Source organism: Eretmochelys imbricata, chromosome 2 (genome assembly GCF_965152235.1).
Source record: "Eretmochelys imbricata isolate rEreImb1 chromosome 2, rEreImb1.hap1, whole genome shotgun sequence".
NCBI classification, from domain to species: Eukaryota; Metazoa; Chordata; order Testudines; family Cheloniidae; genus Eretmochelys; species Eretmochelys imbricata.
This window is the reverse complement of record NC_135573.1, coordinates 84,873,100-84,888,112: the sequence shown is the minus strand read 5'-3', so window position 1 is coordinate 84,888,112 and position 15,013 is coordinate 84,873,100. Positions and strand designations below refer to the sequence as shown.

Here is a 15,013-nt window from a genome sequence, read left to right as displayed (position 1 = left end):
TCAGGACAATGTAGCTGTGACAGTTTGGCTAATTGTATCAGTGAGCATAGCAACATTGAAACTCTATTCTTTTTTCATAGTTTGATTTAGTTCTGGGGAGTACTTGGTTGACTCGAGATCAGAACAGGATTTCTGAACCCTATGAATGACTTGTGAGTTTCCTGAACCCTAAGAAAATTGTATGAAGATTATCCTAAGTGTATTGATTTGACTTAAGGAAAAGTTTTAGGTTTTATATTTGTTAATTCAGAGGTTTCCCTGATTTGAGTTTTCATCTGTTTAATCTATTCTTTTTCAGACGTTGCACACCTTAGCATTTCCAGGCAGAAAAGTGCAGTGGACAGTGAGTTAGGAGGCACCATGATGGCTTTACCTTTCTACCAGAAACATCACCAACACTATGACCGTGCGTACCGCCACAAAGAGCTGGAATCCACTCTGAGCCAGTACCAAAAGGAGGAGAAGCGTAAATCGGCTGTCTACAGTCATGGGTCTACAGCCTATGCTCATGGATCTGCAGCCTACCGCCATGGGTCTGCAGCAGCCTATGGTCACGAGTCTGCAGCCTACAGTCACGGATCAGCAGCCTATGGTCATGAGTCTGCAGCCTACAGTCATGGATCTGCAGCCTATGATCATGAATCTGCAGCTCACAGTAGGAGGTCTGCTGCCTACAGTCTTGGATCAGAATCCCTCAGTAGGATGTCTGCAGCCTATGATCATGAATCTGCAGCTCACAGTAGGAGGTCTGCAGCCGATAGTCTTGGATCAGAATCCCTCAGTAAGAGGTCTGCTGCCTATAGTCTTGGATCTGAATCTCTGAGTAAGAGTTCTGCAGCCTACAGTCTTGGATCTGAAGCCTACAGTCACGGGTAGGACAAAACACAGCCATATTTTGGGGGCAATGGTGGGGAAAACTGTTTGCCGAACCTGTCCCCCTTAGATCTGTGTCAATACTCCCATTGACTTCAACAGGAGAAAGCACTGTAATGTTAATATATTTTCCATACTTACTGCTTTCAGTTAGTTCTGTGGAGGTGGAAGAAATTTAGTCCTCTTGTTGGAAGTACTGTGGTGACTGGCCCACTATAAGAAGAACATAGATAACTAGATAGCTCTTCTTAGGTGCAATGGCTGTGTTTTTACATTATATGCACAGTTCATATTAATGTTCAACTTGTCACACTGTAAATTGGTTGAGAAGTTTGGTATTTTTAAAGCAGAAACAACATGAAGTTTTTGTCAGGTGCAAGAAGAGCATGTCATAATTGGCATTGAAATAATATAATAAAACATTGTCTAAACAATTAGATTAGTGGAATGTGCTAGATTTCCTGGCCTCAGGAAACTCAATGATAATAAAAGCAGCTAGGGTAGTATTAAAGCAAGATTAGTACTCCCAGTTAGCAATAGAAGAAATGATCATCAAGTCATAGCAGAAAACATCTACTCTCAATTACATCAGTTCAAACTCATTAAAGTCACAGGTGTGCTTGAGAGGAGAATTTGATCTGTTAGGCCAAATTCATCCTTGGTGAAACTCTTCTGATATCAGTGGAGTTACACCAGGGATGAATTCTACACTCAGGTCAATAGAGTTACACCGGAGATAATGAATTTGGCCTAATGCATTTAACAATTTTCTTACAGAAGCATAACCTTAATACGTTTCCAGTTATTCTGAAGTTTTCATATGAGTAAACAGATTTCATTTTTATTTTAAGACATATATTTTATCACGGCTTCCAGGCTGTTTTATTTTACATCAGTTACCAATAGCTTTCAAAAGCCATTCTAACCCCCAAATCCTAACCCAAATATGGATCTAGATCAGAAATTTTTAAATATCCCCCATTTTTATAACAGGCTGATGAATGACACTGGATTCTAAATACAAATCTAGATTTTAATTGTGTAGCTTAAGCCTATCTTGGGCAAAAAATATGCCTTTGAATTTTGAGCTAAATTTATGGAAGATAAGTCCATCAATGATTATCAGCCAAGATAGTCAGGGATGCATCCCCATGCTCTGGGTGTCCTTAAGACTCTCACTGCCAGAAGTGGGGACTGGCTGATGGGATAATTGACCTGTTCTGTTTATTCCATCTGAAGCATCCAGCACCCACCACTGTCAGAAGACAGGATACTGGATTAGATGGACCATCGGTCTGACTCAGTATGGCCGTTCTTATGAAGTTATGCTTGCATCCGTTCTTATTTTATCCAAACTGGATTCATTATACTCTGTCATACTCAGGTTTCAGAGTAGCGGCTGTGTTAGTCTGTATTCGCAAAAAGAACAGGAGTACTTTTGGCACCTTAGAGACTGACAAATTTATTTGAGCATAAGCTTTTGTGAGCTACAGCTCACGCATCCGATGAAGTGAAAATTGTTAGTCTCTAAGGTGCCACAAGTACTCCTTTTCTTTTTGTGTCATACTCAGTGGTGCAAGTAAAATCCATCTCTTGCTGGTACCGAGTGTGTGTGGGGGGGACGCAACACTAGCTAAGGGGGGCATGTGACCTCCCCAAGTGACCATCCATGTGACTCCTCCCCACCCTGCCCCCAGCCCAGTTCTCCCAGGAACCGCAGCGGGGAAAGGAGCAGAACCCCCAGCCCTACCCCCTGCCCTTCCACGGAGCTGCAGCTCCATCCTCTGTCCTCATACTACAGCAGCAGCCATGCCAGAGGACAGGGCGGGGCGGGGCGGGGCGGGGGGGCGGCGCAGAGCTGGGGGCGGTACACCCGCCAGAGGGGCTACCATCGTTCTGCTCCTTTCCCCGCTGCCCCTCCCTGTGGGGAAAGGAGCAGAACACCCAGCCCCACCCCCTGTCCTTCCACGGAGCTGCGTCTGCCTCTGTACAGCAGCAGCCCCACTGGTGGACAGAGCTGGGGGTGCGGGGCTGGGGGTTCTGCTCCTTTCCCCACACGGGGGAGGGGGCAGCGGGGAAAGGAGCAGAATGTCGGCAGCTCCTCTGGCGGCTGTACTGCCCCCAGCTCCGCCCCGCCCCCTCCCCCCAGCCCTGTTCTCTGGTGGGGCTGCTGCTGAACAGATGGAGCTGGAGGAGAGGCAGTTCTGTGAAAGGGCAGGGGGTGGGGCTGGGGATGGTACAGCCACACTGGAGGAGGTGTGGGGCTGCTGGCTCTTCATGTGTCTTTCCTCACAGATTCTCACCCCTCCTGTGGCTTCTTTACACAGCCTCAGTAGCACAAAGCAGCCATATTAGAATTGGAAAAGGTACAGAGAAGGGCAATGAAAATGATTAGGGGTATGAAATCGCTTCCATGTAAGGAGAAAGTAAAAAGACTATGATTGTTCAGCTTAAAAAAGAGATGACTAAGGTAGGGATATGATAGAGGTCTGTAAAATCATGAATGGTGTGGGAGAAAGTAAATAAGGGAAGTGTTATTTACCCCTTCACATAACACAAGAACCAGGGGTCACCCAATGAAATTAACAGGCAGCAGGTTTAAAACAAATATAAGGAAGTACTTCTTCACACAACACACAGTCAACTTCTGGAACTTATTGCCAGGGAGTTGTGAGGGCCAAAAGTATAACTCGGCTACAAAAGAATTAGACAAGTTTCATGGAGGATAGGTTCATCAATGGCCATTAGAAAAGATGATCAGAAATGCAACCAAGGCTCTGGGTGTCCCGAAATCTCTGACTGCCAGAAGCTGGGATTGGATGACAGGGGATGGATCACTTGATAATTGCCCTGGTTCATTCCCTCTGAAGCATCTGGCACTGGCCACTGTTGAAAGACAAGGATACTGGGCCACATGGACCACTGATTTGACCCAGCATGGCCGTTACGTTCCCATGTTCAGAAAGCATTACTACTTGGGCAGCCAAGGATTCCTTGCTAGACAGTCTATGCTACCTGCGTTCCTCACTTTGTGTAGGGGATGTGCCAGGAAAGGTATGCTGAGATGCAGAGTGGATTGCACAACATTTGACCTGATCCTCAGATGGCCTGTTATGTAGGACAGTGGTTTTTAACCTTTTTTCATTTACGGACCCCCTAACAAATTTCAAATGGAGATGCGGACACCTTTGGAAATCTTAAACATAGACTGCAGACCCCCAGAGGTCCACAGACCACAGGCTGAAAACTATGGATGTAGGAGGCTCAGTGGTGCGGAAAGCATTCTCAGTGCATTTGGCATATACTGTAGAGAGTTTTGTGGGGTTGGATCATGCTCAGTGTAGATGGAATGCTTGTCAGTTTTAGCAGCATGCTTCTAACAAGCTCTGCTGAGTATGGAGAAATGACAATTTTCAGAGGCTTATTGACAGGGACCAGATCAGCTAGGACCAACTGCTGGCCTGCTCCCTGACTAACTTCACTGCTAGAGAGCCATGAGCCAATCTGCACTGCCTGGGAACTGCCAGTGGCCACAGCCCCGCCTGGCTGCTGGTTTAGAAGCCCTGCTTATAATCCTGGCCCACCCAGCAGATCAGCAGCTCCTCAATGCATATCATGCCTGCAGCTGTGCTTGTCCTTGTTCCAGTCCCTGCTCCCCTCCGGCTTCAGACTTCTGGCTTCAATCCCCAGCTCTGCATGACTTACAACTCTGGTTGACCCTCCATTCCGGCATTCGGCTTTTGCCCGTCCAGTACTGAACCCTGGCTCCACCTCTGGGTTACCCAGCTCTGGCATTTGGCTTCTGTCCCTTCAGTACTGACTCTTGGCCTGTTTCCTGGACTTTGCCCATCCTGGACTCAGCTCTAACTGGTAGGCTGAACTCTTGCTTCCACCACTAGGCCTGACCACCCATGGCCCAGTCAGCTATAGTTTGAGCAGCCCCAATACAAAGGCTAGGGACCCACATCACTGGCATGGACCCCACTCAGGCCAGTTTTTCCCTGGCAGAACTGGTGGGGGGGGGCCATACAGAACTTGCAGGTGCACAATGCAGCCCTACAAGCTCAAGAGGCTTCACTAGCAACCCTGGCTCTTGCCCACCAGGAGCTGAAGGTCCCACTCCCAGACAAGTTTAGTGGTGATTGTAGTCGGTTTTGAGGTTTCCTATCAATTCAGGTTCCTCTTCTTGTTACACCCCCAACTGTTCCCCATAGAGCAGGCCTGAGTAGGGCTCATCATTAGTCTGCTCCCTGGGGAAACCTTGTCCTGGACCTCCCCACTTTTGGAACAGTACAGCCCCATCCTTGGAGTCAGTTGGAGCAGTTCATTCAGGCCACGTTGGTTCTCTTCAGTGACCCCCCACCACTCCCAAACTGCTGAAGCTGTGCCACAAGCACTTCAATAAGGGCGTCAATCAGCCGCCAATACGCTGCCAAATTCCACCGCCTTTCCATGAACACCATGTGGAATGAGACTGCGCAGCGTCATCCATTTCAGATTGGGCTGAACCATGATATAAAGGATGCACTGATGTGGGTTGAGCTGCCATCCCGTCTCACAACTTGATCAACCTATGTATCAGAATTGACAGCTGCCTTCCTGAGCAGTGCCGCGAACGTGGCCCAGCCCCGTGGGCCCTGACAACGCCCAGGCCTTCCACCCCTCAACAATGCACCTGCTCCAGAACCCATGCATGATGACTAGGCCCACTGAGGAAGTTTCTGAGACTCAGGACTCGCTTCCCCAGCTAGAGGAAGTATGTAACCCATACCTGCTTGGTGTGGTGCTCTGTCCTCCTCTAGTGGCACCTAGTCCAGCTAGTGATTCATAAGTCTGCTACAGCCTTGGCTAAGAGTCATGTGGCTTTTAGGTAATGCAATAAAGATCCTCATTCAATAACTCCAAGCCCCCACTTGTAACGCTGACAGACCCTGGTTGTCAGTGGGCGGGATTGAACCTGGGACCTCTGGAGCCATTCTTATGTTCTAATGCCATGGAACGGATAGAATGGCCACAGCTCTTGACTGGCTGTTGGATTGGTAGTCCTGTTTATAAGCCTGCCTCCACCCTGACCCCACAGCAGCTCAGTGGCTGCTCGATGAGTACCACACGCACAGCTCTGCTTGCCCTTGTTCCAGTCCCTGCTCCAGCCTGCTTACAGTTCCTGCTCCCTTCAGACTTAGAGCTTTGTTCCCTGGCTCTGCCTCTGATTTATAACTCTGGTTGACCTTTTGGTTCTGGCATTTGGCTTCTGTTTCCAATACTGATCCCTGGCTCCGCCTTTGGCTTATGACTCTGGTTTACCCTTCAGCACTGGCATTTGGCTTCTGTCCCTCCAATACTGACCTTCATTTCCTATACTCTGCCCACCCTGGATCCAACTGTAACTGGTTGGCTGAACTCTTGTCTCCACCCCTACGCCTGATCACACAGAGCACAGTAAGTTACACTTTTAACTCAGTCAAATCTGGGTAGATTTTCAGGGGGACAAAAAAAAAAAAGCATCTCCCTGACACCCGGGTAACACCTCAAACACCACCAAATTACATTTCCTTGATCCAAAGCATGGACGTACTAGAGCTCTTTGAAGAAATGAAGAGGAAAAAATTAACATTGGAAGAACTGCCAGTTGTTTGTTAGCATCGTTTTTGGAAATGATTGAATCATTTTCATTGAAACTATCCAAAGATATTCAGCCTCAGGCAGGGAGCAAGTATGGAGAATTTCAGCCTTAATTATTACAGCTTGTCCGAATTATAAGCACCTAAATTCCAAGGTTTAGAATGGAAAGTGTTAGGCAACTTTACCAATAGGCATCACCACCAGCTCTGCCCCTTACATCTGTACAATGGCAGAGCTAGACTAATCCCACTTATTTTCTTACATTGAAGGATTAATCATTCAAATTTGTGTGCAAGATTTCAGTGGTTTTTCATGTGTATTCTTCATGGCTGACAACATTTTTTGCTGACAGCAGCTAATAATCCAGTGCAAAGGAAGTTGTGCTGTAGGCTGGTTATTCACCACAGCATGGGTCAGAGATTTACTTAAAGAGAAAATACAAAATATTTGACAAGGCTTGAGCTTAAAACATGTTCACTTATTTGCAGAAAAATTGTGGTCATGAGGACATGACTGAGACAAACCAAACAAACAGAAAAACAGGGTGTTTTCTTCAGTCAGTGCAATTAATGCTTCTGCCAACAACAAATAAATGTTGTCATCAGCAAAGTAATGAAGCTAGGATCAGTGCAGAATTGAGTAACTAATATGCATTAGTATCTGTGAGAAACACAAGAAGATAAATGAGTAATCCTGAAATCTCTATTGGCACTGCCCCCATCCATTAGCTTATTATTGGTGAGGATTAAAAAGAGCTAGCTTAAAAAAGTGACAGGCAGAGCCAGAAAATGTTTTCGTGAAAGCATTTCCCTCTTAAACTGTTGCTGATGCGCGCAGTGTGTGCAAACAATATAGCCACTGTCCAGCAATGTGGCTTGGCCGCATGATGGATGTGTCAAGAAGTTAAACTAAATATCATGAAACGAGTGCTTCTCACCCATCTGGAGGAGTTTGGCTCTCGCATGTATCTGACAAGGCTTCACTTTTTTTTTTTTTTTTTTTTTAAGTCTACAGCCAGCTTTCTAGCCTATGTCCTCTTTGCTCCATGTAAATTTAAACACTGCAAAGTGGACGACTTTGACTCCCTCAGAGAACCGATGGGTAGGATCCCCTGAGAGAATAACATGAGGGGGAAAGGAGTCCAGGAGAGCTGGCTGCATTTTCAAGAATCCTTATTGAGGTTGCAGGAACAAGCCATTCCGATGTGGAGAAAGAATAGTAAATATGGCAGGCGACCAGCTTGGCTTAACAGTGAAATCCTTGCTGATCTTAAACACAAAAAAGAAGCTTCCAAGAAGTGGAAGACTGGACAAATGACCAGGGAGGAGTATAGAAATATCGCTCAGGCATGCAGAAGTGAGATCAGGAAGGCCAAATCACACTTGGAGTTGCAGCTAGCAAGAGATGTTAAGAGTAACAAGAAGGGTTTCTTCAGGTATGTTAGCAACAAGAAGAAAGTCAAGGAAAGTGTGGGCCCCTTACTGAATGGGGGAGGCAACCTAGAGACAGAGGATGTGGAAAAAGCTAATGTACTCAATGCTTTTTTTGCCTATGTATTCACGAACAAAGTCAGCTCCCAGACTACTGTACTGGGCCGCACAGCATGGGGAGGAGGTGACCAGCCCTCTGTAGAGAAAGAAGTGGTTCAGGACTATTTAGAGAAGCTGGACGAGCACAAGTCCATGAGGCCGGATGCACTGCATCCGAGGGTGCTAAAAGAGTTGGCAGATGTGATTGCAGAGCCATTGGCCATTATCTTTGAAAACTCATGGCGATCGGGGGAGGTCCGGGATGACTGGAAACAGGCTAATGTAGCGCCCATCTTTAAAAAAGGGAAGAAGGAGGATCCTGGGAACTACAGGCCAGTCAGCCTCACCTCAGTCCCTGGAAGAATCATGAAGCAGGTCCTCAAGGAATCAATTTTGAAGCACTTAGAGGAGAGGAAAGTGATCAGGAATAGTCAGCATGGATTCACGAAGGGCAAGTCATGCCTGACTAACCTAATTGCCTTCTATGATGAGATAACGGGTTCGGTGGATGAGAGGAAAACAGTGGATGTGTTATTCCTTAACTTTAGCAAAGCTTTTGACACGGTCTCCCACAGTATTCTTGCCAGCAAGTTAAAGAAGCATGGGCTGGACGAATGACTATAAGGTGACTAGAACGCTGGCTAGATCATCGGGCTCAATGGGTAGTGATCAATGGCTCCATGTCTAGCTGGCAGCCGGTATCAAGTGGAGTGCCCCAAGGGTGGGTCCTGGTGGCAGTTTTGTACAATATCTCATTAATGATCTGGAGGATGGTGTGGATTGCACCCGCAGCAAGTTCACAGATGACACTAAACTGGGAAGAGTGGTAGATACACTGGAGGGTAGGGATAGGATACAGAGGGACCTAGACAAATCAGAGAATTGGGCCAAAAGAAATCTGATGAGGTTCAACAAGGACAAGTGCAGAGTCCTGCACTTAGGACAAAAGAATCCCATGCACTGCTACAGACTAGGGACCGAGCAGCTAAGCAGCAGTTCTGCAGAAAAGGACCTAGGGGTTATGGTGGACAAGAAGTTGGATATGAGTCAACAGTGTGCCCTTGTTGCCAAGAAGGCTAAGGGCATTTTGGGCTGTATAAGTAGGAGCATTGCCAGCAGATTGAGGGATGTGATCATTCCCCTCTATTAGGCATTGGCGAGGCCTCATCTGGAGTACTGTGTCCAGTTTTGGGCCCCACACTACAAGAAGGATGTGGAAAAATTGGAAAGAGTCCAGTGGAGGGGAACAAAAATGATTAGGGGGCTGGAGCACATGATTTATGAGGAGAGGCTGAGGGAACTGGGATTATTTAGTCTGCAGAAGAGAAGAATGAGTGGGGATTTGATAGCTGCTTTCGACTACCTGAAAGGGGGTTCCAAAGAGGATGGATCTAGGCCAGTGGTTCCCGAACTGGTGTTCGAGAAATGTTACAGGGGGTTCTCGGGGAAAAATTTCTTAATGGTGGACAGAGCGGTCCCTAGTGACCTCAGGCAGCACGGGGCCAGCAGCCCGGAGCCCCTGGATTTCCAAGAGCTAAGCAGATCAAAGCAAGCATATCTAGCACACTGAGGAGTTTTAAACTTCAAGACTTCTTATAAGAAAGGGAGGTAGATATTTTTTGCTGTTTTTAAAATTAAATAGGCAGCTAGTATTTTAAAAATTATGATGAAGCACAAGTTTAAGTTTTGTTGTACTGGACTGCTCAAGACCTGAATGCTTGTGTAGGAGGAACTCTTTGAGTTGGCTTCTTAAATACCTTCATGCTGTTTCACATCTAATACTCCTTGATGAAACATAGGAGCCTTGTCTTATAACAGGCTTATTCAAAGTGATATAAGCTACGAAAGTGAGATCTTGGAAGAGTGTTGCCGTTTTCATAACGTAATAAAAATACTGTAATGATAAATAATAAATAATAAATAGTGTGTAATAAGCATGTCATAAAAACAAATTTTATATTTCCAAGATCACTGGTTTTATAATTTATACTCAGGTAGAGGAGAAAATGCCTGGAAATATTCATTTTTAGGAGGGGGTTCACAGGTTGTTAAAGTTTGGGAACCACTGATCTAGGCTGTTCTCAGTGGTAGCAGATGACAGAATGAGGAGTAATGGTCTCAAGTTGCTGTGGGGGAGGTTTAGGTTGGATATTAGGAAAAACTTTTTCACTCGGAGGGCGGTGAAGCACTGGAATGGGTTATCTAGGGAGGTGGTGGAATCTCCTTCCTTAGAGGTTTTTAAGGTCAGGCTTGACAAAGCCCTGGCTGGGATGATTTAGTTGGGGATTGGTCCTGCTTTGAGCAGGGGGTTGAGCTAGATGACCTCCTGAGGTCCCTTCCAACCCTGGTATTCTATGATTCTATGACTTAAAAGAGGCTGGAGATGGCCCAAGAAGAATTTCCCTTGCACAGGGGAACTCTGCTAGCAGAGGTGGCTCTGCTATCTCCTATACCAGATGTGCTCCCCACCCTTGGTATAAGGGGAGGGAAGGGGTGTTCTGGGGGCATGCTAGGGATAGGGTGTCTGATTCTCCACTGGTGTAAGGTCAAGTTAGAGTTGCTCCCCTGCTCTAACTTGTGTTGGGGCTGGTGACTTAGGATCAGGGAGCTGCAGTCAGTTACCTGAGCTCTCTGACCACTATTGTACCCAGGCTTCACTTGGGTGGAATGGAAAATCTGCCCCTACAAGCCCAGAAACAATGACAAGACAAATCACATAGGATAGATTTACATTTACCTGGGGGAAAGATACCAAAGCAAAGCCACAGCTTGGGGTACAAAGGCACTATGCAATGATCTCATATTGGGCTTCTATTATGAGAGAACGGGATAAAAGTTCACATCCTGTTTTTACATCCATACAGGATTACATCTGGGTTTACATCTTTAGGTACAACTCTAGTTCTGCTCCCATTTCACTGGTAAATTCAGTGAATCTGAGCAACTGAGAAACACAGGAATTAATATTATAAACACACTGAAAATTTTGAAAACTATATCCAGAAATGAGGACAGTAAACTCAGGTCACAACCCTGATAATGGACTACAGATAGCGTCTGACCTGGGTAAAATATACATATATTAGTTTGGGAGATCACATTAGGCTGAGAGCTATTCAAAGGTCACGGTAGTGTTCCTCTGTGAAATCAGAGAGCAATGTTGGTCCTCTAGGTTCTCCTCCAGGGAGATTCTGTTGCATGTATCAAGTAAAAGCTTTGGTCACAACTTATTGAAAGAAAGGGCAAGATTTTTGGAATCTGTTTTTAAGACAGTACAGGCCTCTTTCTTAGGCCAGCTAAATGGCGACTATAGACAGAATTTACTTCTTATAGAGCACTAGAAGGATTGTGAATAACCAAAAAGGCACCAGGAGGTGCAGTGATACCAGATTTGTCTTCATATGCAAACAACTCAATTTGAATGTGCTCCTGTGTTAGTCCTTCATATAGCCCACTTTGCATGGAAGTTAACGATATGAAGATTAGGAAAGAAAATGAAGTCCAGTTCTGGGTTTTCTTGCCCAGAAAGCCTCAGTGAAAGCCTGAAACATGTTTATTCAGCTCTTCAGTACAGTTCCTTTGCTGTTTGAAGCTTTTCAATATTGTAAAGGGACAGACTAGATCCCAGAGGAACAGGCCTGTGCTGGGGAAGGTGAAGAGCTGCACTGCTTCATGTGGAGCAAAAGGAGGCATTGTGAGGAGCCACTTTGGGGTGGCAGGCACCCCTAGCGCATGCACGACAGTCAGTCTTTCTATGACTGTTTACTCCAGGCCAGGTTTAGGAAGTGCAGATTGTTAAAGTAGTTAGTCTGTGAATAACAAAAGCCAGAAAGACTTATAGGGTCAGTGTGAGTCCAGCAGCTGGACTAAGGAATCACACTGGTATTCTCTACAATAGAGTGGTGTCTCTTATCTGCCACAAGAAACACTTCATCAGGGAGCAGTTTCTGCACTCCAGAGAGCACAGGGACTGCAACTGTAACTGTAGCTGGCCTTTAGACAGGGGGCACAAGAAAGGTGACGGCTCCAGTGCTTTTCTGATTCTCACAGGGGCAGACCATAGTCTGGTCAAAAGGATACAGGGAATAATCACAGCTTTCTGTAGCAAAAGAGAGACAAGGTGCGTGAGATATTGGACCAACCAGTGAAAGATACTCCTCACCCATCTTGTCTCTAATATCCTGGGACTGGCATAGCTACCACTACACTGAATGCTACCTTTCGCAAAAGAGACTGTAGGAGGTAGCTCTCACGGGGGATTCAGCTCAGTAGATTTAGTCAAAGGCAGTGAGCGAGAAATTTAAGGCAGAGCAGGGGTATGTGTGATATTTTTATCATATGCAATGGCTCTCAATGAAACTCTCAGGTCCATTCCTGCTGGCCAGGACTACACATTGTAGTGGAAGTTCCCGACGTGAATCTGCAGTACCTGAGGGGCCTGCAGGAATGGAACTGTCCTTTTCAGTAATACCAGTTGTAGAGAAAATAAGAGGGGATATTCAGCTGCAAATATTTCAAGGCACACTTAGGTCACTTGATAGGAAATGGAGTATGCAATTTATTTTATCTTTGCAAACTCATTTTATTTTAGAGAGTTACAGTTAGGGAAGACAAAGACACTTGGAAAAAGAAATCATAAGTAAAGCAAAAGGAAGAACAGTGGTAGTCTCAAATACCGGTAATTTTTCCCCCTTTTAAATATAAATTTATTTTATTCATTCTTCATATGTTGGGTTTTTTTTCTGCCTATCTGACAATCACTGTACTCCATTTGGCAAAGTGCTTTGAGCCATAGATGAGTGGGCCCTGTATTTTTACTATAGCGCTAAAGCCTTTTGTGAGCCTTTTTATACTGTTATATATGTGTTACATTACTTTCCCTTCTACACCAAGGCTCCACCAAGGACCATCCCCACTCACTTTATGGGAAGAGGAGTAACAGCCCCTTGGTGCTTTTTCTCCCAACAGCATTGTGACATGTGATGTGAATAACCTGCACAGGGAAGTAAGGGGGCTCTTTATGCTCCCCCATCCTGAATTCCTTGTGTGGGTGTATAGTCTGGCTTGTAGTCTGGTGCACAGTCTGATTTGAGAAAAAAATTGACTGGAACTAGACATGAGCCAAGGAAGTGAGGTTCAGTTCTGAATCAAGGTTAGGTTTAGGTTAGGTGTGACAGGACTCCACTCGCCATGCTGGCGCCTCCTGCTGGCTGTCTTGGGGATTAGCTCCGCAGGTTGGTACACTCTCTACAGAAGGTGCGTTGCTTGCTGTCACCTGCTTCTGGACCCATGTCACTCCACGGACTGCGGCATCCTCTTCATTACTCAGCCCTCTGGCCGTGTCAAAATCTGTGCTCCCCCATTCCACGGGTAAGTGCTGCAGTCCAACTGTCCTGCCATTTCCACAGTGGCAACTGCAGCCAATGGTCTGGCCACTTCCCCGTGGCCGCAGCACCCTTTTTGTCCTTGTCTCAGGGCCTCTAACTGCAAATCCCAGCAGCCAGCCAGGAGCTCTCTCTAGCTCCCCAGGTCCCTGCTAGCAGCACTGTTCTGTCCAGGGTGCTAGCTTCTTTCTCCTTGCCAGGCACCCAGTCCTCCTTCTTAAGCTCCAGGGAGTAACTGACTGCTCTGCCCTGCAGCTCTTCTTATATGAGTCTACCAGGCCCTGAATGGATGTTCCTTTCAGCCCCTCTCTAATTGGCTGCCTCCTGCACAGCCTTCCTAGAACTCTATTAACTTCTTTGAGGCCAGTGTTGGGCCAACTCCCCATCACACTACGGTTCTGGGTTTGTGGTTCAGGAAGAATCAAGAATGGAAAAGGCCTGGGTTGGATTTAATGGTGCTGAAAAATTGAGTGAACTGAGATTTCCACCACTTTGGGCCTGACATCTAATGAAAACAGATGCTCCCTTATGTTTCAGTTAAATCTAAATGAGAATTCAAAATTGGTCTTTCTAGATTTGGAAACAACCAGGAATCAAAAGGCAGGTTCAGGTCCAGGTTTTCAAATCTGAATCCCAGGAAATTTGAAAGGGTTCAAATTCAAGATGCCCGTTTTGTACCATTTTTAAATAATACATGAATAAGACTTTTGAGTGGGTAAAGAACTTAGTTTTCCTTTTGAGCAGCGCTCATTTATGAACAGTAACTAACATGCTTTGGGTTTGATGTAATATTTTTACCACTTGGTTGATGACTTGTCACAGTGCATTTGTGGTTGGCTGCAATGCTCATATTCTATCATCCACAAATCCTAAAGATGAGTACATTATCTAACATTATACTACTGCATATCTTGTTTCACTCTCTCTCATGCTCTGTGTTGCTTTGTCTAGACTGTTGGTACACTCTGTTTATGCCTGGATTTTGGTGCAGAAGGTTATAAAGCTTGGCGTTTCTAATGGATTTGCTCTGTGGCAGCTGCTGAGCAGTGCAAGCAAATCCAGTCAATGCCACTACAGCTCCTGAAGGAGCCATACTGCCACAGGGTATGGGGCCTAGTGGAGCAGAAACCATCCCCTAAATGTCTCTGATGTGCGGTAATGGTATTGGGAAATATCTATGAAGGGAATTTTTCTCCCCACTCTTAGCCATCTTTGGGCTTTTCTGCTGCAGAGAGTGATTTCATGCAATAAATCCACTTTGTGTGTATGAATACGGGAGAAACACTAGGAGAAGTCCAGACATAGTGTAATAGTGGAAGGAGTATAAATGCAATGGTCAAAGATGCAGCAAAGATGCAGTCAGTCCTATTTAGCATATGGATATCTGCTACATTATAGGCAGAGCTTCTCGCACTGCCTATTATTCAGGTTGCCCAAAGCATGTGATCATGTAATTAAAGACTGTCTCATAATGCAGACATGCAAGGGGGCAAATTAATGTTGCAGAGGGACAATCTTAATTCTGGCATTTTCTAACTTTTGAGTGCTTGACTTTGCAACTTTAATAAAGTTCTTTTAATAGATTTTTGTGTGGTATATATCCAT

The 15,013-nt window shown here is 45.6% G+C and overlaps 1 protein-coding gene across 1 annotated transcript in view; it reads left to right on the top strand.

Annotated features, from left to right (window-relative positions):
* Nucleotides 1-360: 360 nt before the first annotated feature.
* MYOM1 (myomesin 1) overlaps nt 361-15,013 on the top strand; it is a 105,139-nt gene continuing 90,486 nt past the window's right edge. The window contains exons 1-2 of the mRNA XM_077810409.1: nt 361-746; nt 789-872. Of these exons, the coding sequence (XP_077666535.1) occupies nt 361-746; nt 789-872 (470 nt within the window). The remainder of the gene's footprint in view (nt 747-788; nt 873-15,013) is intronic.